The 27,496-nt window shown below is 29.1% G+C and overlaps 3 protein-coding genes across 7 annotated transcripts; 2 read left to right on the top strand and 1 right to left on the bottom strand.

The window, feature by feature from the left end:
- The first annotated feature begins 1,179 nt into the window (after positions 1–1,179).
- Positions 1,180–6,931, top strand: LOC109815244 ((R,S)-reticuline 7-O-methyltransferase). Its single transcript, XM_020379900.2, has 4 exons — positions 1,180–1,339; positions 5,229–5,662; positions 5,874–6,204; positions 6,358–6,931. Exons 1-4 carry the CDS (start codon positions 1,295–1,297, stop codon positions 6,655–6,657), a joined length of 1,110 nt encoding a protein of 369 aa, XP_020235489.1. The 5' UTR covers positions 1,180–1,294; the 3' UTR covers positions 6,658–6,931.
- Positions 6,932–9,596: 2,665 nt separating this feature from the next.
- LOC109815227 (ELMO/CED-12 family protein) lies at positions 9,597–15,090 on the top strand. Of its 5 annotated transcripts, none has more exons than XM_029274749.2 (10): positions 9,597–9,878; positions 11,024–11,126; positions 11,699–11,802; positions 11,925–11,993; positions 12,181–12,296; positions 12,908–12,962; positions 13,098–13,218; positions 13,636–13,683; positions 13,792–13,886; positions 14,782–15,090. In XM_029274749.2, exons 3-10 carry the CDS (start codon positions 11,707–11,709, stop codon positions 14,875–14,877), a joined length of 696 nt encoding a protein of 231 aa, XP_029130582.1. In that variant the 5' UTR covers positions 9,597–9,878; positions 11,024–11,126; positions 11,699–11,706; the 3' UTR covers positions 14,878–15,090. The 5 variants fall into 5 exon arrangements, with proteins under 5 accessions (XP_029130582.1, XP_020235470.1, XP_020235468.1 ...); XM_020379881.3 differs by lacking the exon at positions 9,597–9,878 and adding an exon at positions 9,990–10,185; XM_020379879.3 differs by lacking the exon at positions 9,597–9,878 and adding an exon at positions 10,338–10,482.
- An 8,001-nt stretch (positions 15,091–23,091) lies between these two features.
- Positions 23,092–26,845, bottom strand: LOC109815251 (uncharacterized). Its single transcript, XM_020379908.3, has 6 exons — positions 26,003–26,845; positions 25,684–25,892; positions 25,051–25,273; positions 24,184–24,269; positions 23,868–23,959; positions 23,092–23,680 (listed from the first exon to the last, which is right to left on the bottom strand). Exons 1-6 carry the CDS (start codon positions 26,096–26,098, stop codon positions 23,439–23,441), a joined length of 948 nt encoding a protein of 315 aa, XP_020235497.1. The 5' UTR covers positions 26,099–26,845; the 3' UTR covers positions 23,092–23,438.
- Positions 26,846–27,496: the final 651 nt, after the last annotated feature.

The raw sequence follows: 27,496 nt of genomic DNA, 5'->3' as shown, positions 1-27,496 counted from the left end.
ATAAAGAAACATTTTATTATAAATCTTGTACATATTTCTTTGTAAATTACTTGTGCTTTTATTGTTGATTACATCATATCTATAAGAGATGAAACAATTTTGTAATCATCCATTACCCTTGTTGTAAGGGTTGAACATGAAGAGACTTATGAGACTTGTTGTTCAAAGAATACTTGAGTAATTGTTTGAAGAGACAAGTCAAAGACTACTTAGAATTGAGTGAGAAGTGACTTGGTAAAAGAATATTTGTAACTTTGTGAAAGTTACTGAAACTCAATCTGGTTGAATTGAAAACTAGATGTAATTTCGATAGTTGAAACAAATGATATAAAAATCTTTGGTGCTTCAGTTAACTCTTCTCTAGTATTTCGTCTGATAATTTATTTTATTTTTACTACATAAATGTGTGAAATTTTGATACACACTATTTAACCTCATTCTAATGTGTGTCTTTTCCTCACTGTATTAATTAATTTTTTTATTTATATTCCTCGTAAATCTTAATATTCACTAAAAAAAAGTGGATTAAATTGCATTCTTTCTAGCATAAAAGATTAATTATAAGATTAATTTTGTAAAATAATTATTCTCTTTTATTTATTATTAACTCTTATTAATTTGTATAAAATAATTTAAGACGATATTTATCATAAAATAAAAGAAATATTTCTTAACGATATGAAATTGAGTGTAGATTTATTTAACCACCATAGGAAACAATAAACATACTATGTGTATTTGGATATCAATTTAAAATCACATTCAACGAAATAATAAACACATTCCAATAAAAAAGATATAAGTATATGAGTGTAACTTTTTTTTCGATTTCAGTTGAGCTTGTTCACAAACACATCCAAAGTAGTGAACTTTTTTTTTTTTTGACTATACATATTGACATTGACATGAAAATGACTTAATTGCTCTGGTTTGGGACCGCGAAAACTATTGGAAACTTTATTACTTATAAGATGGGTTTTAGCATAACACTTTTCTTGTAACACGCTTTATTTATGTAATTGGTCTAGACTTTATAAAAATTACAAAATCACAAATAAATTCATTTAATATACATTGGACCACACAAAAATTTATACTTATTAATAAATTATATATATATAAAAAAAAGTGTGGTAGAAAATGTGTTAATAGTATGCCCTTCTTATGTATATATAAAGATTCATTTCGAAGCCATTTCAACTCCGAAGTCAATAACTGGAAGCCTTTGTTGTAAGTAAAAGAAAGGCTTCCTTCAGTGAGCACGCAGTTGTCTTTGAATAGAATTCCACACAACATGGAGACTGTTCTTTCCACTCTCTCCCCACCTTTGGAATTCAAGGTGCGTATGAAATAATGGAGCTACACTATATGGTTAACACTAAAATAATCTTAATTAATAATGTAACCTCAAGTTTAATTACTATATATATCTCTGCCTGTTTATGTAATTTTACAGAGTATATACTCTATTTGTTAGTTACCCTACATAGAGAGATTGCAAACTTAAAAGCTCTAAATGAATTGTCTTTTGTTTTAAGAACTCTTGGCAAAGTACCACAAGATCAGCAGTTATATTAGTATTTTGGGTTAATTGTTGTGCTAATATGCATAATATCTCACATATTTTAATAAAAGACAGAGGTTATAAGGTTTAAGAATCTGATTGGATTTTGGTGGGTTTTGTCATAGCCATTGACTTTCGGTGATGGGTGTTGCTTTGACACTCAACCAAAACCATTCATGGATCGATATATAATATGCTCCAATTTTAAATTCAGGAGTCATTTTCATGTTTCTTGTTGAAGGAGCCACATATTTTCCTGATTTCTGATGGTATTTCATGAGCTAGGTTTCTAGCTTTCTGCTTTTTTGGGAGGATAATATGATGTTAAATTCATGTGTAAAACTGAAGGGTAGGTACAAGCTAATTAAGGGATAATGTGATCATGTTTCTTTAAATTTGTGACAGTTTGCATGCATTGTTACATATAAAAGTAGTTTTAGGACCTTTATATTTAACATGGTTTAAATTTTTGGCATGTTTGGAAACACTGAATTAATTAGTGAGCTAAAGTTTGAATAATTGAGGTTTGTTACTCTTGATCCCAGTTTGGTTTTGTGGCCAGTACTGGACCGGTAGTACCTTGCCTTCCCCAGTTCGAGTTCCACACTTCTCTCGCTGGTGAGAGAATAAGGACTTTGAAAAACTCTTCTGGAAATGGAATTTATTTTAAGAACTGTATGTGATTAAAGCAGAGGGCACCATTGAGCTTGCATTGCTGATTATGTATAAAAAAAGTCTTACATGCAGGGGAATATGTTTAATTTGACCATTCACTTTGGATGTTTAAATATGTCTTAAAGTGAATGGAATTAAAACCAAACAAGTAGTACTGTTTAGAAAATTAGAACCTTGTAACTAATGCTTTTTTATTTTTACAGCAACTTTGTAACCACTGCCAGTGAAATATATATATATATATATATATATATATATATATATATATATATATATATATAAAATCTTTGAATAGAATTGTTATAATAATGAATTGATTTTATTTTAAAAATAGTTTATAATGGTTTTTTAAATATATTTTTAATCATGATGATTTTTTTTCCAGAATTTATACAATAAATACGTATGAATAAAAAAATACAATAAAAGTGTCATTTTTTTTTGTTAAAAGAGAACTTTGTGTTTTTTTCTTCAAATTTTATGGAAAATGTTTTATTTTAAAAATATTCTTAAAAGCATTTATAATAATGATATAATTTTTCAGAGAAAATATGTTCCAATTTTTTATATTAAAAACTAATTGTTGAAAACAGTTTTTTTTTACAAGGATGAAAGAAAAAAAAATGTTGAAAACAATATTTCTTAATAATTATGTTATTACTACAATATTCACTAATTTTATCAATAATTAATTTTTATCCAAAAATTTGACTAATTCTTTTAATGAAATTTTTGCTCTCAATTATCATTTGAAAAGAGTTTAAAAAATAAGTTATTACAAAATAATTTTTTTTAAACTTACACAAATAGATCTTTAAAGCGTCAAAATACATATAGATTATCAAATAAACACAGTTTCTACATAAAAGAAGCTTTTATTGGTGAATATAATTTATTTTTTTAATCTTTATAATTGTAAAAAATATTGTTTTAATTTCTCATGCCACAAATAATATAATTAATAATGATAAATTGAGACAATTATATAATATTAATCAAAATAATTATGCAACATTAATATGATGTTTCACTAACAAAAATACTATTATGTTAATTTTGTGCTATAATATTTAACAGATTCATTAATGAAATTTTAGTAGAAGAGTTAATTTTTTTTTCAGATTACAATGACTAAAAAATCAATTTTAAATTTAAGAGAAAAAATATTTAACCTTTTTTTCATAATCTATAACATGTTTTTTTAGATTATTTTATCTTTATAACTCCCATGGTATAAGTAAATGATAAAGTTTGAATTTAATATTTATTTGAGTCGATATATTTAATTTCAAGTTTAAGAAAAGTCTCAACAATCAAACATTTCGTACGTATTTAATTGTATAAGTCATAAGTTCTATATAACAAAAAGAAATAGATTACGAGGAGAAATTAAAAAGGTTTAGCCTCGTTAGTTGAATAGGATGCTAATTGCTAAGTGTAGTAAATTCTCTGGATATTTGTGTTCAAACACATGAATAAATAAATAAAAATAGACCCACGGGCAGAAGAAAAAATCTAAAGCAATATTGAGTAATTATGAAGCTTTCTTACGTATGAATCGTGAATTTTACCAAAAAAAAAATCACATAAATATATATATATATATATATATATATATATATATATATATATAATCTTTGCATAAAAATACTTTTATGCTTTTAATGAACTTTGTCTATTTTTTATTCTTAAAAATTATAATAATGATATCAAAATTCAAATTTATGATTTATTGCATATTATTCCAACTTTCACTCCAAATCTCCAACCCAAGTGGTTCCAACTTTGTCTATTTGATTTGTCTGTGTAAATGAAAATTACTATTTTACAGAGTTAAAAGATTATAATACATAACTTATATGACAAAATATTTGTAATAATTAAATAATAGTAATTCAAACATAAATTTTATATGAGAATATTTGTTTAGTTTTAAAAATATTTTCCAAAAGAATTTAAAAAATTAAATTCCAATAAATTTTTTGACATAATTAATTTTAGTCGGTTTTTGATTGCTTTATTGGTCTTTTGTTTTATTAAATATTTGGGTTGTTCAAATGACTAGATTATTTCTCCGTTCAATTGGTAAATATATTAATGAGTTGACTGATTCTTCATTATTCAATTGGCAAATAAGTGTGTTTGATGTAGACAACAAATACGACACACACTGTTTATTCAATAAAATAAAGTAAATGTCATAAAAAATAACTGGCTAGGGTGGAGGATGAAAATATATATAATTTAAATAAGAAAAAAATGATTAGTGATTCATAACTTTGGCCAAAAGATCATGTTGACACCTCTGGTCTAGTTTTCCGTTCACACTAACTGTGACTAAATACAATTATCCGAAATTATCGATGGATGCATTGTCATATATATGTAACAAATAGAGTTTTAGAAATTTTATTTAGAAAAAAATATGCGAAATTTTAGAGTAAGAAAGCATCCACGAAGCAAGATATATAAAATTTATTTTTAATTGTAACTAAATCTTTCATTTTATCATAGTATAATTAAAGGATTATTTTAGTTTACTAAAATGAAAATTTTATTCTTTTCTTAAAAATCCTCTTAAATAAAAATAGAGAACGAAATAACTATAAAAAATTTAGATTAATATAAAACTGTTTTTCTAGAGAATCATCTAAAAATAAGGTGTTTAAAAAACTTATTTATATAAAATAAAAGGTAACATATATGTGTTATATGGTCAATTTTTTTGCATCTCTAAATTTATTCCCATATTAGCTGAATGAAGCAATTTGCATGCGGACAAAGTGTTAATTTAAAGCAACAGAAGTAACGTGTAATAAGTGGTATAAGGTGTTATGGAAGAAAAATAAAGAGAAGTGAAAGGTGTTAATCTTTGCACTTTTGAAGTCTCCAAAAATATTACTCTAAAACCTTTTTTTTCCTGAGAACATCCATGTTTATATTGTTCTGACATGAGTCACATGATCTTTTGCTTATATTTTGTAACCAGGGTTTGAGCGAGGAGGAGCAAGACGCATTGCTTGGACAAGTTGAAATATGGAGGTACATGACATGCTTCACAGACTCTGTGGCCTTAAAAGCTGTCATAGAGCTGCGCATAGCTGACATAATAGACCGCTATGGTAAACCACTATCATTGTCTCAAATTGTGGAGAACATCGAAGATGCACCCTCCCCGGATGCCTCTTTGTTGCTAAGAGTGTTGAGAGTGATGGTGCGAAGAAAGATCTTCAGTGCAGAACAATCAGAAACTGGAGAAACCCTCTATGGCTTGACACGTGCTTCCAAATGGATCCTACGTGACACAAAGATGACCTTGGCACCCATGTTGCTGCTAGAGAACCACCCCATTCACCTCAACCCTACCCACTACATCAGTGAGATCATCAGAGAAGGGACCAAAAATGGCACTGCCTTCTTCAGGTTGGTGGGTTATTTTGTAGTTGTTGTTATGATATATTTTTATCAAGGAGCTTGATATCTTAAGTTGTATATCATAAATTCGATTATATATCTATATTATATGATATTATTTACTTTGAGTTTAAACTCTCAAAGATTTTATTTTTGATCAGCACTTATTATTTTTTTATAATTTTTTAATGATACAAGACTTTATTTGTATTGTACACAGGTTTCATGGTCATGAGCAATTTGATATGACGGGTTTGGATCCAGAATACAACAAGTTGTTCAATGAGGGCATGGTGTGCACGGCTAGGGTTGTGTCCAAGGCTGTCATCAGTGGCTACAAAGATGGGTTCAACAAGATTAAGTCCTTGGTTGATGTGGGAGGAGGCATTGGAGGCTCTCTCTCCGAGATTGTTAGGGCTTACCCTCACATCAATGCCATCAACTTTGACTTGCCTCATGTGGTTGCCACTGCTCCCAAGTATGATGGAATCACCCATGTTGGTGGAGACATGTTTGTGTCCATTCCCAGTGCTGATGCTATTTACATGAAGGTATGTATCAAAAACCCAATACCTAAAAAACTATACGTAAGTTTTCTCCTTTTTCAAATGCATGCAAATGGGTTAAAAATATGGGAATGTAGAGTATTTTGGTGACTTACGTAGGCTTCAAATTAAAATTGTTTTGGTGAATTAATGATCCAGTGGATCCTGCATGACTGGAGCGACGAGCACTGCGTGAAGATATTGAAAAACTGCAGGAAGGCAATACCAGAGAAGACCGGAAAAGTGATCATTGTGGATCACGTGCTGCGACCTGAAGGGAACGAACTCTTCACCGACGTTGGCATTGCATTTGACATGATGCTTCTCGCTCACAACGCTGGTGGCAAAGAGAGGACCGAGGAGAATTGGAAGTGGCTATTCAAGGAAACAGGATTCGCACGTTACAACATCATCAAGATCAACGCTCTCCCATCCATCATTGAGGCTTTTCCAATTTAATCTGATCAAACCACTGCATGTGGTTCATGTTGTGTTATAATTATTGCTCTTGTTATTATTAACAGCAATATGTTCTTTGTGTTTTGTGGCTTTTCTAGCCACTCTCTAGTCTCTACTCTCTAGGCAACCCCTTTGGTGTCTTACTTTAAATAAAATGCCCACCATCACCTACGGTTCATGGGCTGTATAAGTTCCATCAAGTGAGTGGTGTGTCACGTGTGGTTGTGAAGAATCTATTGCTGTTAATGAATTACATCATTAATATTAGTGTGCATGTGCAACTTCCTTGTCTCTCCTTTCTCCAGTTCAGAAAACTTCCATCGAGTTTTTCGTCATTTTATCTGTTAATTTATTGAATAAAGTATGTAATGAGGAAAAATTGATATCTAAGTGGTCATGATTTAAGTTGATGAATGTAGAATATGTTACCTGTATCTGTATGTGATCACCAACCACAACCAAACTTGTTGAATAACGAGGCTTTGATTTGCTGAGAGGGTGGCTCAAAACGAAGCATATGAAACTGCGAATTAGTTGTGTCAAAAAAAAAGTGAGGTAATTTTATTATATGAGACATATAAAGGGTATGCACTTCGTCACTTATTTATAGGTCACTTCGTCATGCATATAGAGGCCTATTATGTTCTAGTGTTTTCTGTACTTTTACGGGTGTAGTATTATTTCTAGTGCCATATATCTACAAATATTTACCTAAGTTTTATCGAGAATTTTCTGTTATAGCTGTTATTTGATAACCACAGATTTTTTTATAGAATTATGTAGATGTGTCTAACAATTTTTGTAGCATTTTTTCGCAACATTTATTTTCTATCTTTTTCTACATTACATTTATACTTTATCTATCTTGTAGAAAAACAGAGTGATCACTCTGTTATTATAAAAATAATTCAGAATTTATGCATTGGCCATTTTCAACCTATTTCAACAAGGTCTTCAAGAAAATTTATAAAAGCAACTTTTAGTATATATAAAAAAGTTTAATATTATTTTCTCTTTGATTATAGAAACAACACATATCTTCTTTCAATAAACATTTTCACAATCACTTATAAGAGAAGAGAAGAAAATTAAAATACAAAATGAATTGAATTTCTCTTATAACTTAAAATCAATTATGCACTTAACTTTTATAGAAGTCTTTTCATCTAACTTCTTAAAAGTTAAAGTGCACTGGTTAATTTTAAAAGAATTATGAAAGTAACTAATGATATATTCATAACTAACTTATTTCAATAAATTTTTTAGGATAACTTATGATGAAAATAGTTTTTCTAAAAGTAATTTAGTCCTATTTGCACTTCAATTATAAAATAAAATTATATTATTAAATATTTATTCATTAATACCTAAATTAAGCTATTTAATTAAGAGTACCCCAAATCTTGAACTACACAGTTATTAATGTCAAAGAGATTGGTCCTACACCTAACTCGTGTGGATTGGGCTTTCGGCTGCAGTCTCACAAGTCCACATACTAATTGTTATGTTAAAATAATAGCCATGTCATTTAAAAATACCACGTTGATTTATTTATTAATCTTCGCTATTTAATTAAAATCTAATAATCAATAAGAATGGATTTGATATACACAAGTATATACGGATCCTATTGATGAAAAGGAAAACATTTCCTTAAACGTCAAAATAGGGCAACAAAAAGTTATTTTCTTTAATTTTGAGGTAATTTTTTTAGATTATGTATAAAAAATATAATTAATTGTAATTATATACTACATTACATACAGTATTAATATTTTAATAATAAAATTCGTTATGAAAACTTAACTATGTCTACCAATTCTTGAGCGACAGTCTATAAATGTCAAAGTGGATTGGGCTGGTCTTCTCGTAATCCATGTGGATTGGGCTTTTCAGGTACACTCTTACAAGTCCACATATTATCTGTTCTGTTAAAATAACAAGGCTCAATTCCTGTCGACAAAAATTGCACTGGCAATTGTTGTCTAAAATATTCTAAAAACGTTTAAGCAACGTTTAGTACATGATTTTTTTTTAATTTATTATAAATTTGAAATTCAGAATGTTAATTTTTCATGTTTGGTTTATTGAAAATGTTTTTTTTTTCAATTTTTTTTAAAAAACAATTATTTGAATTGAATTTTGTAAATTCTTTCGGAAAAATATTCTAAAGTATTTTTAAACCTAATAAATATTCTTCTATAAAATTTACGTTTGAATTACTATTATTTAATTATTGCAAATATTTTATCATGTAAGTTATAATATAATCTTTTTTTGTTGCCAGCGTATAATATACCAATTTTTTTAACTCAGTAGAATAGTAATTCTCAACTAAAAAGACAAAGTTCATAAAAAAAATAAAAATATTAGTTTGTTATACAAAGATAATAAATAAATAAATAAATAACGTTTTAATATAAAAAAAAATGGTAAAATTCACGATTCACACGTAAGCTAGCTCTACTATTACTCAAATTTGCTTGTGATTTTTCTTCTCCCCGTGGATCTATTCCCCATTATATAGAACTAGTGACTCTTAACAATTAAATATGTACTGAATTAATGCTTGATTATTGAGACGTACTTCTTAAAGTCTCTTCGAATTTGATATTTCGACGCAAATAAATAAAAAAATTCAAACTTTATTATCGCTACTAATATTATAAGAAAAAACATATTTTAATAAGTTTTTCATGCGTTCCCATGAGCCAGCGGTTGCTAGTTAACCATACAAAGGTAATTTGGTTGAATACAACATGCACGAAAAATCACCACTTCATGAGTCAAAATTTCCTTTCTCGAATTAATCAAGAATATGTGAAAGATTATTGCCACAGGTTCACCAATAAAATCAGCTTTTTATGCAGAAACATTATGCTCGTTTGAAAAAAATGAGTCTGTAATAATATTATTAATGATGGTATTATTTGGAGAGGAGGATGAGAAAAAGAGGCAGCGAGGACTACGGTATAGGCTAGCATTAGGGAAAATGTATGGCATCCAAAGCCAAAAAACAAACCATCACAAGCCCCCTCTCCCCTCAATGCAAAACTCTTTCTGAAACAAAATGCCATTTTTCCACTTCCCATGTTCCCTGGCCCCACCACTTCCCTCTACTGTTCTAGTGGTTCTCTTTCTGACATCAATAATACCACCAAGTACATACAACAACATCACCACTCACACCTCTTCTCAGATACCCTTACATCACATACTAGGTACATTTTATCATATCTATGTATCTACCAACAACCAATACATTGCATTGCGTTACAAGATGCATTACATCTACATGTTTTTATTCCCATGCTAGGACAAATATCATGTTTGTCTTTTATGAAAAGTTGGTGGGCTAGAAAAAGCAAAATTCAATGCTAGGCAGAGCAGAGACACCCACCCCAACTTTTCAAATCTTCTTTTGCATCACTAACTTCTTTACAGCATAAAGTTGAGCAAAAAGAGAGATCCCCTTTCTTATGTTTCTCCTTCTATTTCAACCTCTTATTATGGCTTTTCCAACCTCAGGTTTGCCCTTCAATTATGTTTTTTTATATATTTATTTTTCTCTCTCTAGTAATTGCTACAGGTGAAATCAGCGGATAAACAGAATAGGAATGATGGGGAGGTTGAATTATAGGAGGGGAGCATGAGTTGAGTGCAATCATAGATAGGTCACCCATTTCTTACAAAATGGATTTGTCTTTTTCTTCCTTCCGCTTTCGGTTAAAGGAAAAAGGTTGAAACACCCTTGTTCCTGATTGCACCCTCATGAGGCTGAGGAAGCGTAAACGATGTTTTCCTTCTTGTTCCTCTCTTCGCAAAGTAAATTCACCATTGTTTTCTCATATCTATCCATCTCTGAAAATTGGCCTTAAGAAAAATGCTGATAATGTAGAGTTTCAAAAGGAATTAAAGAGTTATCATATCTTTCAGAAACTATCTCTTTTTACCAAACTGTAATGCATTTAAATAAATTATCATACGTGAATTGAATTGACTTGCATTTCTTTTTTCCATTAGTTCTTGATCTTGACAGTGATGTAGTAGTATCAAGTGTTTTCTGTATTCGTTATCTGCCATTTAGTTCAGAAGTCTTTTGTCTAGATGTTTCTTCTTCTTCTTCTTCTCATTTTATAGCTTCTGGAACTCGAAGCATCTCTTGCTAAGTCAAAAACCAAACTTTGTTTCTTCCCTTACTTTTCTGACCTACTGTTATAAGCACTTTGAGATATCATGCTTTGATTCATTCATTTAAGTGCCTGGAATTGAAATTTGTCAATAGTTTTGGTAGATTGACAAGTAGTTCATATTCTCTTTATAATATTACTTTTTGCTTAAGGATGCTTTCAAAATTGAAATGTAGGTTGACGAGGATGAGATTTATTGGAGACAGAGAAAGGAAGATGAAGAGTTGGAATGGACACCAAATTCCACTCACTTAATATCTCAGTTGACTCAATGTTTTAGTGAGTAGATTTCTTTTTCTCTTGATCTCTTTCGGTTTCTTTACATTTTTGCAACTATTTTCAAATCAATGTGTTAATTGATTGATGGTATGAGTCAATGAGAATGTGGAGGGTTACTGAACGTTGTTTCAAACAGTTCCAGTAAAATACTTAAATTATCAGATTTCCATGCTTCCATATGGGCATTATCGTTCCAAATATGGTGATATAGTTGCCTAGTTAATTCTATCAATAAGGATTGAGTTTTGATTTGGAAGTTACATTTTGGGAACATTCTTGATAATTCAGGCCTACTTATGAAATTAAAGTAATCTTTCCATTAATGATTAATCTCACTTCTCAGGGATTTTCTTCAAAAAGTTAGTTTAAAGGAATGCCTCTTCTGCATTCTATTTTCTGTATTAACAAACAAAGCATAGACAGTTTGCAGAATGCATTAAAAGACTTATTTCAGTTCTGAAATTCAGCATGTCAAAGTCTGTAATGACTTAACAACACTGCAACTTGATGATTCTATCCTATATCATCATTCAAGCTTTCTTTCAGTGCTGATCCACATTTGTTGCATGTAGCTAATGCTATGGTTGGATCAAGATCATGGATAGGAGGACTCTTTCACCGCATAAACACCAAGCAAAATGAAAAATTTGTTGACTATCCTTTGAGTCCTGTTGAGGTAAAACGGAAGTTGGTGATTTGTTGAATTTTCCTTCTGATTTCCTGTGATTTTTACTTGTGACTTACTATTATCACAAACACAGTGAGCTTAATTTGATATTATATTTATATTTATGTCAGGAGGAAAGACTTCATAGGCTTCAAGAACGGGTGCAAGTGCCTTATGATGAGACTCGTCCTGATCATCAAGTACATCTTCTTTTCATGAACCAATTTTGCTTCTTTACATATTAAGACTTAAGTTTGCTCTTGGAAAATTCAAGCTTCATTTCTGGTTCACAGGGAAAAAGACTACCCTGTAGTTCAGGAATACTTTCAACTTTTGACTGTTATGCTCTTACCACATTTTACTGATAATATCATTGACTCTCAACAGGAATCATTAAGAGCTTTATGGGATTGTTCCTTTCCTAATGTATCTCTGGAAGGCTTAATATCTGACCAATGGAAAGATATGGGATGGCAAGGTCCTAATCCATCGACTGACTTTAGGTACACAGATATGTTATTCTTATGAGAGCTCACATGACATTTTGGTCACTTTTCCTGTGTGAGAATTTGCTGATTAAATATGAAAATAATGTCATTGTAGTGCTGTTAAGGTTTATAGTAGCATAAAATTTCACTATTTTTTCTCTCTCACATTTATTGTTTCTTTAAATTAGGGGCAGAGTTAAACCAAATCATTTTATTTCACTGAAATTTGATGACCCTTCATGTAGCAATTTTATTAGATTACTGCAGATTAAATTCAGGCCATAAATACACAAGGACATGGCTAGAGAGAACATCTATGGATAGATTCTTTCAATATCTTTATGGAGGATCCCAAATTAACATGACGACTTGACAATTTCTGATTTTTTTAACTGAATATTATATCAATTGTTTATAGAGACTTAAAGAGAGTGGATTCTTTCCTTATCTTTAACGAGGATCCCAAATTAATTGATATGGTGTCTTCATAGTTTCTTATTAGTAATTGCATATTATATGAAAGAACATGGTCATACAGCCTTAAAGAGAGTTCATTATGCTTGATGTTTCCATTACCTAAAAATTTTCTATCTAAGGTATTGTGTCTGATATCCTGATTTCCTCAGGGGATGTGGCTTCATTTCCCTTGAAAATCTACTGTTTTTCGCAAGGAAATATCCGGTATGCATTTGTGTCTTCTATTTTGCACGTCTGAAAGAACTTGATCTGCCTTAATGTCCTCTCATTTTAGTTTCTTGATATCTATCTTGGCAGAAAAGATGAGTTATTACTAATTTTATGGAAATTCAAATGAAGGCATCTTTTCACAGGCTGTTGTTGAAGAAAGATGGAAATAGAGCAACATGGGAATATCCATTTGCTGCTGCTGGCATTAATATATCATTTATGTTGATACAGATGTTGGATTTATGCTCAGGTTTGTGTACAATTTATCAATGCATTAATCATTCCACTGATTCTGCTAGTAGAAAGAGTTAAAGGGTTGCCGATTAAAGTATATCTGTACTTCCTTGGAGGAAAGGCTATTTCTAACATTTTGGCTACTAGATCACCAAAAAAAAAACTTACTCAGGCCTCATTAACTAAAGAATGAAAATAACAATAAGATATTATGTTTTCTTATAAAACTGACTGCTAAAGTTTCAATATAATCTCATAGCATTCGATCAACAATTTTTTTATGATAACATGCATTATATTTGGTTAACAGTTTTACCAATGATTAAAATAGGATGACCTTTTGGCGTTTGTAAATGTTTTTCTTTATCAAAAAATGATCGAGAAAGCGTAGTACATTTTGTAATAACGTTTTCACTAAATGCTTTTTGTGCAGAAAAGCCACGATGTCTTCCGGGAATGAATTTTGTCAAGTTATTAGGAGGTGTGTTACATCTTAATCGGTCCCTGTCAAATGATTGCATATATTTGACCAATTCAAGTTCCTTTTTGATGCTCCAAATGCTTATAAGCCTATTGCATCTTACTGCAGAAAATGAAGAAGCATTTGATGTTCTATATTGTATAGCTTTCGAGATGATGGATGCGCAATGGCTGGCTATGCATGCTTCCTACATGGATTTTAACGTATGCTTTTTATTCCCCGTGTTTTCTGCATCTCCCATCCTTCATGACTTTCTCTCATAGGCCTCCTACTTCTACAGCTACACAGAAAAGGAAAAACAAAATTAAATAGATCAGCTTAGAGTTTAGAAATAGCATGGACTATGATACTAAGGCCAATTTTACAATTAAGATACGATATTTGAAATTAGTTAATTTCCATATCTTATTTATGGCCCCTTTTCCTTATAGTAAGAGCAATTTTATTCTCTCGTATGGCACAAGGGCATTAAAACTTTGCTAAGAACAAGTTTTGGAGAGAACCGTGGAACATATTAATGAACCAAAACTGTAACAAGGGAGAGTAAAGACTCTTCACTTAGGGGATGTTTGGTGCACAGAAAGTTTTTACTTTTCTGAGAATCTGACATTTGGAAAATTAGTTTCTTGTGTTTGGTTTTTTATTTAAAAAATATATCATTAAGAAATATTATTTCCTGGGAAAGCTTTTTGTATAGATTTCCCATAAAAATATTTTCATGGTAATTTTTTTGAGATAAAAATATAATTTTAATATGGAAAAATGTCATATTACCTTTATTTCCTTATTTAATGCAGTAAAAAATTTTAATTTCCAAATAATATTTAAAAACATTTCCATAAACATTTATGACTAATTAAACAAATTTTTATTGTGCCTAAGAATGATGATTTCTAGGAATTATGATTCCGAGACATGAAAAAATCTGTTGTCTAGCAAACACCCCTTAAAGTTAATATACAAAAACTTCTTTCCAAATTTTCTTCTACCTTTTTCAGAATCTGCTTTAGTAATGACTATCTGAAACACAATGATATGTTGTTTGGTTTTTTCAACTTTTGCAATGCATTGACACTGCAAATTATTCCATGGCTTTAGGAGGTTCTGCAAGCAACACGAATACAATTGGAGAGAGAGTTATCCTTAGAAGACATCAACAAAATACAAGAGCTGCCTGCTTACAATCTGTTGTAACAATAGCTTAATTCTTCCTCTTCTGTCCATAAGCAAAAAATTCCAAGTGACACAATTTTTGTAAGTTCATCACAAAGTCACAATGCTTATCCTCAATGAACTGCAGGGCTTTACTCCTCTTCTGAATCAGTTTGTATGAATCACTTTGAAGTTCTTTATAGCTGACATTTGGTAAATGAGCTGATGAAATTGAAGGGGTATTTTGGGAAGCAATTTGAAATTTTTGTTGTGATGGAGTTCTTCAAATCCTAATGGGAAAGAGGTGAAATGTGAGAAACCATCCGATCAAACAGTCCAAAAGAAAATTGGAAATTAAAACCTAATTGGATTTAAATCTTGAAGTGAGAAACACTATCGTTACACTTTTTTAAACACTATTTATTACTAGTTAAAATTTATCTAAAATCATAAAATTTGGTGGGTTCCAATTCTTATTGAACCTGCTTCATTTCTAGTATTATATTTTTAATAAATTTCAACAATACTGAGAAAAAATATCTTGAAATTATTCGAGATGTAATATTGATGAGGTTAGAAGGAGCTTTACATTCACTTGTACACACTTTTTGTTTCCCCTCGGGTGCAAATAATTGCATTAATTAAAATGTCTCTTGTACTAATTATTCTTTTATAAGAAATTTTCTTACTTAAAATTATTTATCCTAATTCAATAAGTAGTTGATAGAGTAAAAGTCTTTTTGATAAGAAAGGTTAAATTGACAAGATGGAATTAAATTATCATGTATCTATCTTGATTCTCTGGTTAGGTAACTTTTGTATTAGATAGCTTAAGAGTTTCATTAATTTTGGAGGTAATTTTTTGAAGAAAGATTATAAGTTTAGAACAAATTCAATCCTATCAACTACATTAAACAACTTCCTTAATTACAATGAATTAGGTAGCTGGTTCTTATAAAAAATGTTGAAAAAAGTAATATTTATGAGGCTAAAATAATATTTTATTTATTCTTTTTTAAAACCAAATAAAGTGGACATTTTGTATTTTTCTCTTTTTCCTTCTTTTTTTTTTTTTTTTCTCTTAAATCAAACAAAAAGACTATTTTTTTTTCCTTCCCTCCATTAAAAGTATTCCTCTTTATTTATTTTTCTTTGAATCAAAACATTGGAAATTAAAAAATCCATTAATTAATTTCATTCCTAACTTATGTTAACCAATTTAATTCTAAAAGTTGACGATTATCCTTAACATGGTTTATGAATTTGACGGTCTTAGTCTACCATCATGAACTAAAATATTTAATAATAAATTCATGGCAAGAATCAAATTAATAAACCTAAACATTAGAAACCAATTTTATTTTAGTTTTTAATTTAAAGACTAGATTAGTTGAAGATCATAATTAATTTTCAAAATTGATTAGATATTGTATTTTGAAATTTTGAGCCCTCTTTAATTTGTTTGTCTTTTCTGAATTTTATTGTGAATTGTGACTACAAAAGACAATTGCATGACTTTCAAACGTCTATATATTTGATCAGAGTCAATATATAGTTGAATTGACACAGATGATTCACTTGTTTAAGTCCAATATCTCATTGATAATGAGATGATGACTTCTGCAGATGAAAATGCTCAAACTTAAAATATATTTTGTTGTTCAATTGCTCTATATATGATGATCCTTCAACTACCACATGCAAGTGACACCTAGCTAGCTCTCGTAATATGATGCAATTTTAAATGCTGCAAAACTACCAAAAAAGATGTGAGAAGATTATATATATATATATATATAGGGTCGAGCATCATTGCATCAATTTATCATGATTGCTTTATCACATTTTGCGGATAGTTTATTTATATTGCTTACGGAAGAACTTCATATATATACTTAGATGACATGGTGTTTACACTTGTCCAATAAAAATTCGTCAGTTGAAGGAGTTTAGTTACTAGGAATTGTAACTATAATTACTCAGCATGGTGCACGATTGGTTTGACGTAGGTCGCATGTCATAATGTCATGGGCTTCAAATTTGTCAAGAACATCCGCTACTTGAGAGAATGGGATACAACACAACACACATATTGTGGTTGAATTGATTGGATTCATCAACAGCAATGAATTGTTTTTTATTTTCTTTTATGAGACCTAAACTCAACCCATTCATCATAGCATAGCACAAGGAGAAAGTGGGGGCAAAAGAAGAGAACAACAATTTCCCCCTCGAATAGGGGAAGCTGCTTTGCTTGGTTTATAAGCATCAAATTTTAAAAGTCGCATATTCCTGTGCACCATTCAGGCTTATCTATTTTCAGTCTCTTTGTTATTCTAAAACTAACTTTTAGTAGAGTTATATTATTTAATAATTTATAATTTATATTAAATTTTATTAATTCAATTGTTAAAAAATAAAAATTTAAGTTAAGTCTTTTAAGTTATAAATAAGAAAAAAGAATATAATAATTTAGAGTAAATGGTTAAATTAGTTCATAAAATTGTATGTCACTCTCAATTTAATTCTTAGTTCTAATGAAACTCAAAAAAGATTTTTAAAAATGTAATTTGTCACTCATTTAAATCCTATTAAATAAACTTCATTTTTTTTAAAATAAAAGTATATACATGGTACAATAGTATCATATTTTATATACGCAATACATATGTAAAGTGACACATGTTACGTGGATATGTCACGTGACATATATATTCCTCTTAACATATAATTATAACTAATTTATGAAACAACAATATTATGTTACTTAAGTTTATAAAATTGTAACTTAATGTCATTTTAGTATCTAACATTTTAACTTGATGTCATTTTAGTTCTCAAATATTATCATAATTTTATTTTAATCAAGTAATTATAACTTGAATATTTTCACAATAAAATAGATAATTAAATTAATATTGTAAATTTGGATATAAATATATTAAAATCATATTAAAAATTTGATATTTAACATTGTATCAAGCTTTATATATAAAACATAAACAACTATATTGCACAAGTACAATTTTAGAGACTTTTCTTTGGCAAGAGAGATTTTAAGGAATATTTTAATCTCATATCTAATTTAGTTTTTATTTTTTATAAATATTTATGAATTAAATATTAATATCATTAAAATAAATTATCATTAAATAAAAATAATCTTATGCTACAATATAAACTATTTATCATAAATATAAAATATAATTTATATATTTAAAAATAATTATTTATTCATTTTTCATATATAATTTATATATTCAATCATAATATTTATTTATATACATAATTAATTCTTTTATATAAATTATTTCTTATTTTTCTATTGTGAAAAAATCTATTACTTTCATTTTCTACAAATTATATTTTTTAAGTCTTTAATATCCTATTTTTTTATTATATACATACATATATATATATATATATACTAGAATTTTTTATTTATGTATTATAAAATAAAATTAATAAAATAAAATAAAATTTTGACAATTAAAGGATGAATATTTTATCATCATATTTACAATCTTAACTTAATTATATATTTTATTGTGTAAATATTTTGACTAAAATAAAAATATGATAATGTTTGGGGACTGAAATGACATTAAGTTAAAATTTTAGAGACTAAAGTGACATTAAATTACAATTTCAAGAATTAAATTAACACAATTTTACAATTTTAAAGATTAAAATGATAGTATTATAGTCATATATCACATGATACATATATGTCATATAACATATGTTACTCTACATATGTACCATGTCTATATCACATGACATTATCATATCATCACATGACATTATCATATCATCACATGACATTGTGATGTCATGTAGACACTTTCGTTTAAAAAATAGAACTTATTTTATAAAAAGACTCAAATGAGTGACAAATTACATTTTTGATGACTTTTTTTGAAGTTTTATTAGAATTATGAACTAAATTTAAGAGCGGTATACGATTTTTGGAGCTAATTCAACCATTTACTTGATAAATTATAATTAAATAAAAATATAAACTATTTTAAATTTTCATAACATTTTTTCTCTAAAATATAGCTTTTAAATGATAATGTAAGCTATTTTATATTTTCATAACATATTTTCTCTAAAATATAGCGATATAAAGCAAACGGCTCTTACTGCTGTAATACAATGTCTAATAATGTCAATAAGGAGCTGCAACTGTATTAATGTAGAGTTTAAATAAACATTGATCGACTAGTTTAAAAACAAAATACTTGATCAAGGAATTTTGTGGTATGACATGTCATTTGCTCATTTTGTGTGATCCAAGTTGGGTTATAATTTATGAAACTAATGAAATTAACGAAATCTAAACTCTAAAGTGAAGTAGCTACAAGTCAAAGTGCCAAACAGCTACGTGATACCAATGCATTGACTTTGAGGACCAAAACCCATGTGTCAGTGATTGCAAAGGTGATGGGTTTGTTGGTGGTTGCCACTCTCAATTTTGATCATCTCTTTGCATTGTTTCAAATTGATGACTTTCTCACTTAAAAAGTGTTGGTGGTTATAATCTCTTACTTAAAAGGTTTTGTTTATTTTTTTTTTCAAATTTAGGCCACTTTTTTATCCCCAACATCAAAGTGGTAAACAACCTGTTGTTTGGATTGAAAATGGGAGCTTTAGACCCCCTTTAATGTCTTTGAAGAAGTTAGTGAATTTTTATATATTTTGTTTTATGATGTGTTAAAGGGAAAGCAACTTGAACTAGAGAACAGTAATCTGCCATAATATTTATTGCTTTTGACTTGTATTTGTATTAATATCTACACCAGAATTCGTGTTTTCAAGAAAAACAGTTTAGAGATTCAGATCTATTTTATGCAATATAAATTAATAATCTTATATAATGTTTATCAATAACCTAAAACACCAATTGAGTAAAATAAATACAAATGTTTTACTTATGTTTTCAACAAAAGTTATATATCACTGTGACCATGCATGCTAAACAAATTTCGTCATAACTATTTTTTATAAAACTAAAATAAAATTCTTTAAATTAAAATTAACTTTAATATTCATGATAAAAAAAATTAACTTATATATGAGTTAAAAGTAAATTTTTAGAGAAATTAAATGATTCTAGCTTAAAAAAAACTGATTTTAACTTGAGCTATTTCTAGTTTGTGAAGATTATTTTATTTTTTATTTTTCATTTTACAAGTGTTTTTATCTTATTTATTTTTTTTAATATTTCAGTGGTTTTGAATATGCCCTACGTTAAACATTCAGGAAAAAAAATTGTTGACCATAATAATCTCATACGATTCAAACAAGATTTTCTTTAATAAATTATATTTGTGGTTTACAAAAAAAAAAACACCTATAAGAATTTGTATATGTATTATTAATTAATTTTCTTTTTCTTATTCATGAAAGTCAAACTTGATACTAAATTGCCTACTCTACTCAACTAACTTAGTTAAGATCCCTTGATAATTAATCCCCTATTTATTTGAGAGAAAAGAAAATAAAGGGAAAAATCAAAATTAAAAAAATGAATGAATTTTTTTTTATTCATAAAAGTTAATTTTTATTTTTTAACTAAGTAAAAAATATATTATTATCAAAAGATAATGCTAGTAATACACTTTCTAACACATTATTTTTACCATACACTCTATTATTGAGTAAAATTTATTGAAAATTATAAAATCAAAATGATAAAAATATAGTGATAAAAATTACACTTTCTTGCACAATGTAGCTATTCATATTTAATATATAGTATATAAAAATGATATAGAGTGATAATATTTAAATTTTGAAGATAAAATATGTATTATTTTAAAATTTAGTTATTGTAGTAGATAATAGATCATTTTAATATGAAACTATAAGAGACACTTGTATGGTAAAAGGGTGATGTTCATTCTTTCATGACAAAAAAAATCCAAATTAAAATAAATGTGAGAGATAATGGATACAATGAAGTATTTATGAAGTAGAAAATTGTTTTAATAAATATATATATATATATATATATATATATTTTGTGTTATTTTTAAGAAAATTATTATAAAAGTCGACAAATTTATCGTATATAACAATTTTATAATTAAATAATAGTGTAAAAATATTTACATATATAATGCATTATGAGAAAAGAGATTTTAGTATGTCTTAATATTTATTTTTAAAAAATAAAATAAAATAAAAGATAATGAAATAAGTGATTGTCTTATTATTAGGAAAATTGTAATTCTTTTAGATTTCTTATTGTATATAAAGGAAGATAAGGGTTTTTATAAACTTTTGATTTCCTAATTTTATTTTTTCTCAATAACCTAGGAGTAATAGCCTAACAAATGTAAAGGCTAAAAATGATTATCAAAAGAATATACCCCTTTAGATACCTAAACATATCCCTATATTTTTCACAAATTAAAAGATATTTCCTAATGACATTGTTAAAAACTTATTTGGGTGGTTCAAATGAAAATAGAAGTAGGAAAGTCTTATACTTATCAAAAACATAATAAATTGTGCAAGTAGATGAATAATGAGTTAAGTATCATTCTCTTGAGAATTTGTACAACCTTTGAAAAAAATTAATAACTTTTAAAAAATATAGGTATAAATCAATTTAACATATAATTATACATAATTTAAGTGTTGATTTTGAATGAAATTTAATAACGTATATTACATGTCACTATAACTTATGCTTACATTTTTTTTTTTTATGAATATATCAATATATATTATATTTATATCATAGAAAAAAGTAATTTTTAGTGATAATTATTGAATTATTATAAAATGTGTCATAAAATGATAATTTTTTGTATGGCAATTTAAACATAAAAACTGAGTTTTTAATAACTAATAAAACAATAAACTAATGAAAATGTGTTGAAACTTCTTTAGTTATTTTATAAATGAAAGAGGGTAAAAAAAATAGCTAGTATTTTGTGAATGCGATGGATTTGTTGGACTTAAAATTCACCCAACATCATTCTCTTTCTACAAAAACTTGATTATTCTCTTTAGACTTCAATATCAACACCAATGAAATAAAATTATTTAACCATAATCGCTTAGAGTGAAGAACCTAATAAAGAACCTAATAAGTTCTTTCGTTAAACAACAATCCCTTTAATATTTAACAAAATAATCCAATTTTTACTGTTTTACTTATGAGCTTACAAGCTTAATTTGGTTATATATATTTTTTTAAATTATGACCCAATCCAATTTTTAGAAATGAGAAAAACGGGAAAATAAAAAAGCTAACCAAAAATAAAAAATAAATCGATCTAAAAAAACGAGACCCCCCTCAGTCTTCTTTTCTTTATGTAAAAAAGAGTATGAAAAAAAAAAAAAAGTTGGTCTGACAAACTTAGGTATTCACAATAATAATAAAAGTTATGAAACGTGCAGCATCTTTCACATTGTCACCCAAAACCAAACCCCACCAAAAGACTGCATAAAACATAAAATCAAAAACTCCATTTGTAGAAATAAATTTTTAATGCAGTAGCACTGGTTAGTTAGTTGAATAAGTTCTATTACATTATCAAAATTAAATAGTAAAATCAAAAAGCAACAATACTAGGATAATATAACAAAAATCCCTTTAGAAACATTTAATGGCGTCATTTGTACATGTTTATTTTCAGAGAAAAAATAAAGAGTACTGATAAGAAAACAATAAGCATATAAAAATAATTATAATGTATAATAGAATTGTTATAAAATGAAAAAAGTATTTCAAATAAACTTTAATTAAATTTCCCCAGATTAAAAATTACTTCAGATATTTAATAAAAACTAAATAAAAATAACTAATAAAGAGTAAGACGAGACTCCAAAATAAAAAATGAAGACGATTACGCGGCTACCTTAAACCGCACATGGATATGGGTTAATTATCAAATCAATCATTATTAGTTATTTCTCGTCCATATTTTAGGTGAGGATATTTATGCACATTTTACAACCAATATTTTTTTCTTTTCAAAGTACAATTAAGCCATTCCATGTGCTATGTCATTGCTTAGCAATATTCTGTTATTATGTGACGGGTCCACGCGGAAAAAAAGCTCAGAAGCTACATGTCATGCATGGCAAATGGCCAACCGTTCATTCATTTCGGATGCATTAGATTAGATTGCATTCTTCAACACTTTTCTTTTCACCAAAACTAAAACGATAAAGAAATGTTGATGGCATCATGGGATGCTTATCTATTTGCAAACAGCAGCCAGTGAATCGGTGGCATATACAAAACATTCCACGTGTCAACTATCATTGGTCAATATAGCAAGTGATTCATACACAATAATAATCCAAATTCAAAGTCCTATGTAGTGTAGTAACTCTCACCTACCACTCACTCTACTTACAAAGGAGTCAATTACCCTTACCCTTAATCTCACAAGGGCATGTCCTAATATGCTTGCTCTCAAGGGTTAACTAAACAACTAGTACTACAAAGTAACAAATCCTCACACTCAAAAGCAAAAAAAGAGTGCAATTAATGGTCCAAGCAAGGGAACAACAACCAAATATCCGAAAGAAGAGGGTTTTTTCAGTGGTCAATTTGTAAAGTGGTGGCATTAATTCTTTTAGCCATGCCGAACGCCCATGAAGTAATTAAAGTCATGATGTTGGACCCTTAGTTGCTTCAACCATGAATCTGCCACGCTCAATAGTGAGACTAGTTTTTCTTGGTCCCTACCACAATTTCCTGAGACCCACAAATTCCCTTGCATCTTATACGTGGCCAAACCAAATGCTGGCAGCGATATGCCTTCACCTTCTTTCCTCTTCTCGTGGGCTCCCTCGTTATCATCATCAAGGTCCATGTCTACAGATACACACACATGACCAAAAATAAAGTCCCATTCAGTAGTGCATATTCTCTTTCCAAAATTTTACTTTGTTAGGCTGAAGTTTCAAGATCTTTGTTACCTTTTAAAAGGCTAAAAGGGCATAGAATAGTTGTAGTGTACATGATTATGTAGTGTGACACATGGATTAGGGAAGAATAATACCTTGGAATGAAGATGAAAGTGTGTGGTATGTGAGGAAGCATGTTGAGAGATCTTTAATTGTTCTGCCCATGGGAATATGATATATGGGGTACCTGGAAACAGTAACCATGGAAGACCCATTTTCATCAATTGGCCATATATAATAAATGCTTAAACAGCATTAGATTGCCTAACATCAAGGGTACATGTTGAAATCAATTTAAAATTTATTCAACCATAAGGACCAGAAATTTGGTGTAAAAAGGACAACAAAATTAGAACATGTTTAAGATGCAGATATAGTCAGAGAGAGAGAGAGAGAGAGAATATTAATTACCAAGCAACTGCCATCCAACTAGCTGGGGAAAGATCTACACTTCTTAGTGTCATCAACCCTGGATATCTCTCTGCTAATGCAGTAATCTGAAAGTGAAAAACAAATTGGTCAACAAACGTTAATTATTAATTGTTATCACGTTTTCCTTTAAAATATTTTTGTCATAAAGTTAATTTTACAAATATTTAATTTCACTTTACAAATTGATTACGGTTTTTATTTTCAAGGTTTTCTTTTATACCCTCAACTTGTGGAAGTCTCGTTGAATTGGATAAAACTCTTGCTATTTTGTATCTTAAGGGTTTAGTTTAATAATAAAACTTCCAAAAGATTAATGTGGTGATATGCTACTTTATTGAAGAGCTGAATTAAGAATTTATTTTTTTGTTAAATCATTGATCACAAGAATCCAAACACTGAAAAGTGAAAACTACATTCAGCAGAAGTTTTGGAAGAAGAACATATGCTCAAGAAGTATAATAATAAGAATAATATAAATTACATTGAAGAGGGGGGTGGGGGTTCCACAGAAGAAAGAGATAGCAGAGACTAGGAAGTGCGAAGTTGTTATTATGATCAGAGAAAAATGAGTTCTCTGGATTCACATTGAAAAGTCAAAAGCCACAGTTAGCCTTTATGGATGCCCCTATCACTAGAGATTTTGGTTGATTACAATACACCTCTAAAAACAGAACATTCCCTGTTCCCTCCCTATGCCTAATCTGTTGGTTCTCATCTTCATTAACAACAAGAAAATCAGAATCCAGATATAGATGCAATTCTGTTCAGAACATAAAAATAAGTAAATAAGCAACCAAAAAAGGGATGCAAAAGTCAGAAATGACCAACAAGAAGAAAACAACGCACCTTATCCATTAGAGGGACTCTTCCATATGGAGTTGATCTCTCGAAATACTGAAAATACAGGTGTCCCAATCGGTCATTCATATGACAAAGAGAATCATGCTCTGATCCTCCCTCTTCTGATGAACTTCCATCCCACCTCCACAGCTTATCACACTCGCTCTCTTCACTGTACGAATCGCTGTACGAATCCCTTGTCTCACACTCACCCGACTCAGTCTCTTCCCTGAAAACAAACACCCAATTCAATTCAAATCTGCGCATCATGTTCCCATTCAATCAAAGATTGATATTACTATTTACCACAACCAATCATCAATCCAAAAACCATGCTCAACATGATTTACAAAATCACAACTAATTCACAAGCATAATATAATATTGGCCATAATAAACATTCAGAGTAACACCAACTAGCCCCATTTGGTCACAAAACATTAAAATTGACATATCTCCTGATAAAGAGGCAGAAACTAATCTCTCGAAGTACTGATAGATTTAAGAGACTGACTTCTTCCAACAGATATTATACCATACAAAAGACTCCGAAACTAATCTCTCCAAGTAGAACAATTGAACAACCCCAAAATCCCAGCACTGGTATTATATATCTTCATGTGCATGGGCATAACATACCTGAAAGTGTTGCTGGTGAATATTTGAATTGCAGAGAGGTAAGGAACATAGTACTGAACAAGTGTCTCCCTATTGGACAAGGAGATGGGAACTCCAGCTCCATAAGCACTCCATTCATGGAAGCGATTCCAGAGATCGCTCAAAGTGAAGTACTCAACCGCTTCTCTCTCCCACGGGTGCCACAAACGGTTAAGGTTTCGAATCTCGTGCTGTTAACGAAAACACAACAAAAGAAAGAAAAAAACATGGGATCAAACAATCTGAGGGAACCCAAAACACAATGAAAGAAAAATTCACAAAATAAAGACAAAAGTAAAACCTTGGGGAGAAACTGAGAGGGCACAACAGGTGTCGTACGGCGGAGGAAGCAGTCAAGGTTGGACTTGGATTGCATTGACCCTTTATCGAAAATCATGGTGTCAGAGAAAAGAGAGGGAAGGGCCTTCACTTTTCAGCTTCTCGTTTAAGTTTCACCCAAACGTTACAATGAGAACCCAGATGAGGGGAAAAATACAAAGGGTCGGAAAAAGAAAGAACTTGAGAAATTAAACTATTGGGTTTTTCTTTACTCCTTGAAGGAAGAAGAAAGAGAATTGAAACGTAAATTAGCCCAACAGCGAAGAGTCAAAGTTTAGTTTAGTTATTTTTAGCGTTGAAACACCGATTTATCCCCGGAAAAACCTGAAGCTAGCTGTATCTTTATCCACTCTGTTTTCACAAGTGACTTACGTAAACAAACAATGGCAACTATCTCTCTCTCTCTTTGGTGGTTAAAGCAAGTCTTGAAGAAAACTCAAACTGAAACTCACGCTGCTTTGTTGAACACTTAAGAAAAGACAACACGCTGACGCTTTAACCTTAAACCAACAAACAAGAGCAGCAAACAAAGTAAGGCCAGAATTAAAAGAGAGAAAATGAGAGAATATTTTTTTATTATTTTAGATTAGTTTGAAGGGAATCCCGTGCTTGTATAGGTTGAAGATTTGTGTGACGGTGGAGGAAAGAAAAACGAGGGAGATGGAGAGAAGAAAAGAAAAGAGAAATATGGGAAGAGGAGACTTGGGTTTGGTTTCTAGAAAGTGCGAATTTATGATATGATGAAGTGTTTCGCACGGGACAGAGTAGTTCTTCTTCTACTATATAGTATGAATGAATGAATAGGGTGCGTGCTCTTCTACAGAGCAGTCACTACCATCTACCGCGTCACACACACAACACCAAATCTCTAACATTTCTAACATTCATCTTAATCAGATCCTTATCCTTACCACTCATAATATTTTGTGTTTCTGTATATAATAGAATTAATATTTTATTAAAATTGTAAAATTTATTATAAAAAATATCATTACTTTTTTAAATTGTGTCTTATAATAAAAATTAAATTAAGTATATAATATAATTGTGTGCCTTTAAATTTAAACAAATCACTGGAGTCAACTTAGTTATCATTATTATAATCTTTTTTATCGATAAAAAAATACAAATTTAAACTTTATATAATTGCGTACATTTAAAACACTTCAAATCAAGTGGTAGATATTAGAATAATGTCATAATATCTTAAATTATAATTATATTATCATTATTATAATTTTAATGAATAAAAAAATATAATTTGTCACTGATCTATTTTGAGGAGAATGTATTTAGTTAGGTATGTATTTAATTTCTATCGTATGAAAGAAAAAATCATCGAATTGGATCACTATCTTATACAAAAAATTCTTCGAGCTAACAATAATTTCAAACTACAATCAGGATTAGGCTTTAATTCAATGGAAAAAAGATACACAGAATAATAAAAGATAAT

This window comes from Cajanus cajan, chromosome 8 (genome assembly GCF_000230855.2).
Source record: "Cajanus cajan strain Asha chromosome 8, NIPB_CcT2T_4, whole genome shotgun sequence".
In the NCBI taxonomy this organism is placed as follows: Eukaryota; Viridiplantae; Streptophyta; class Magnoliopsida; order Fabales; family Fabaceae; genus Cajanus; species Cajanus cajan.
Note: the sequence above shows the minus strand (reverse complement) of the source record. Positions and strands in the feature narration are given on the sequence as shown.

Bases quoted from the DNA above. Each gene is read 5' to 3' on its own strand.
- LOC109815244 (XM_020379900.2), top strand. From the start codon at position 1,295: ATGGAGACTGTTCTTTCCACTCTCTCCCCACCTTTGGAATTCAAG. The intron at 1,340-5,228 runs GTGCGTATGAAA...TTTTGTAACCAG, and splicing joins CCCCACCTTTGGAATTCAAG to GGTTTGAGCGAGGAGGAGCA. The intron at 5,663-5,873 runs GTTGGTGGGTTA...TATTGTACACAG, and splicing joins AATGGCACTGCCTTCTTCAG to GTTTCATGGTCATGAGCAAT.
- LOC109815227 (XM_020379879.3), top strand. From the start codon at position 10,429: ATGAGGCTGAGGAAGCGTAAACGATGTTTTCCTTCTTGTTCCTCTCTT. The intron at 10,483-11,023 runs GTAAATTCACCA...ATTGAAATGTAG, and splicing joins CTTGTTCCTCTCTTCGCAAA to GTTGACGAGGATGAGATTTA. The intron at 11,803-11,924 runs GTAAAACGGAAG...TATTTATGTCAG, and splicing joins ATCCTTTGAGTCCTGTTGAG to GAGGAAAGACTTCATAGGCT.
- LOC109815251 (XM_020379908.3), bottom strand. From the start codon at position 26,098: ATGATTTTCGATAAAGGGTCAATGCAATCCAAGTCCAACCTTGACTGC. The intron at 25,274-25,683 runs GTATGTTATGCC...GTTTGTTTTCAG, and splicing joins TTCACCAGCAACACTTTCAG to GGAAGAGACTGAGTCGGGTG. The intron at 23,681-23,867 runs GTATTATTCTTC...GTGTATCTGTAG, and splicing joins ACTTTCATCTTCATTCCAAG to ACATGGACCTTGATGATGAT.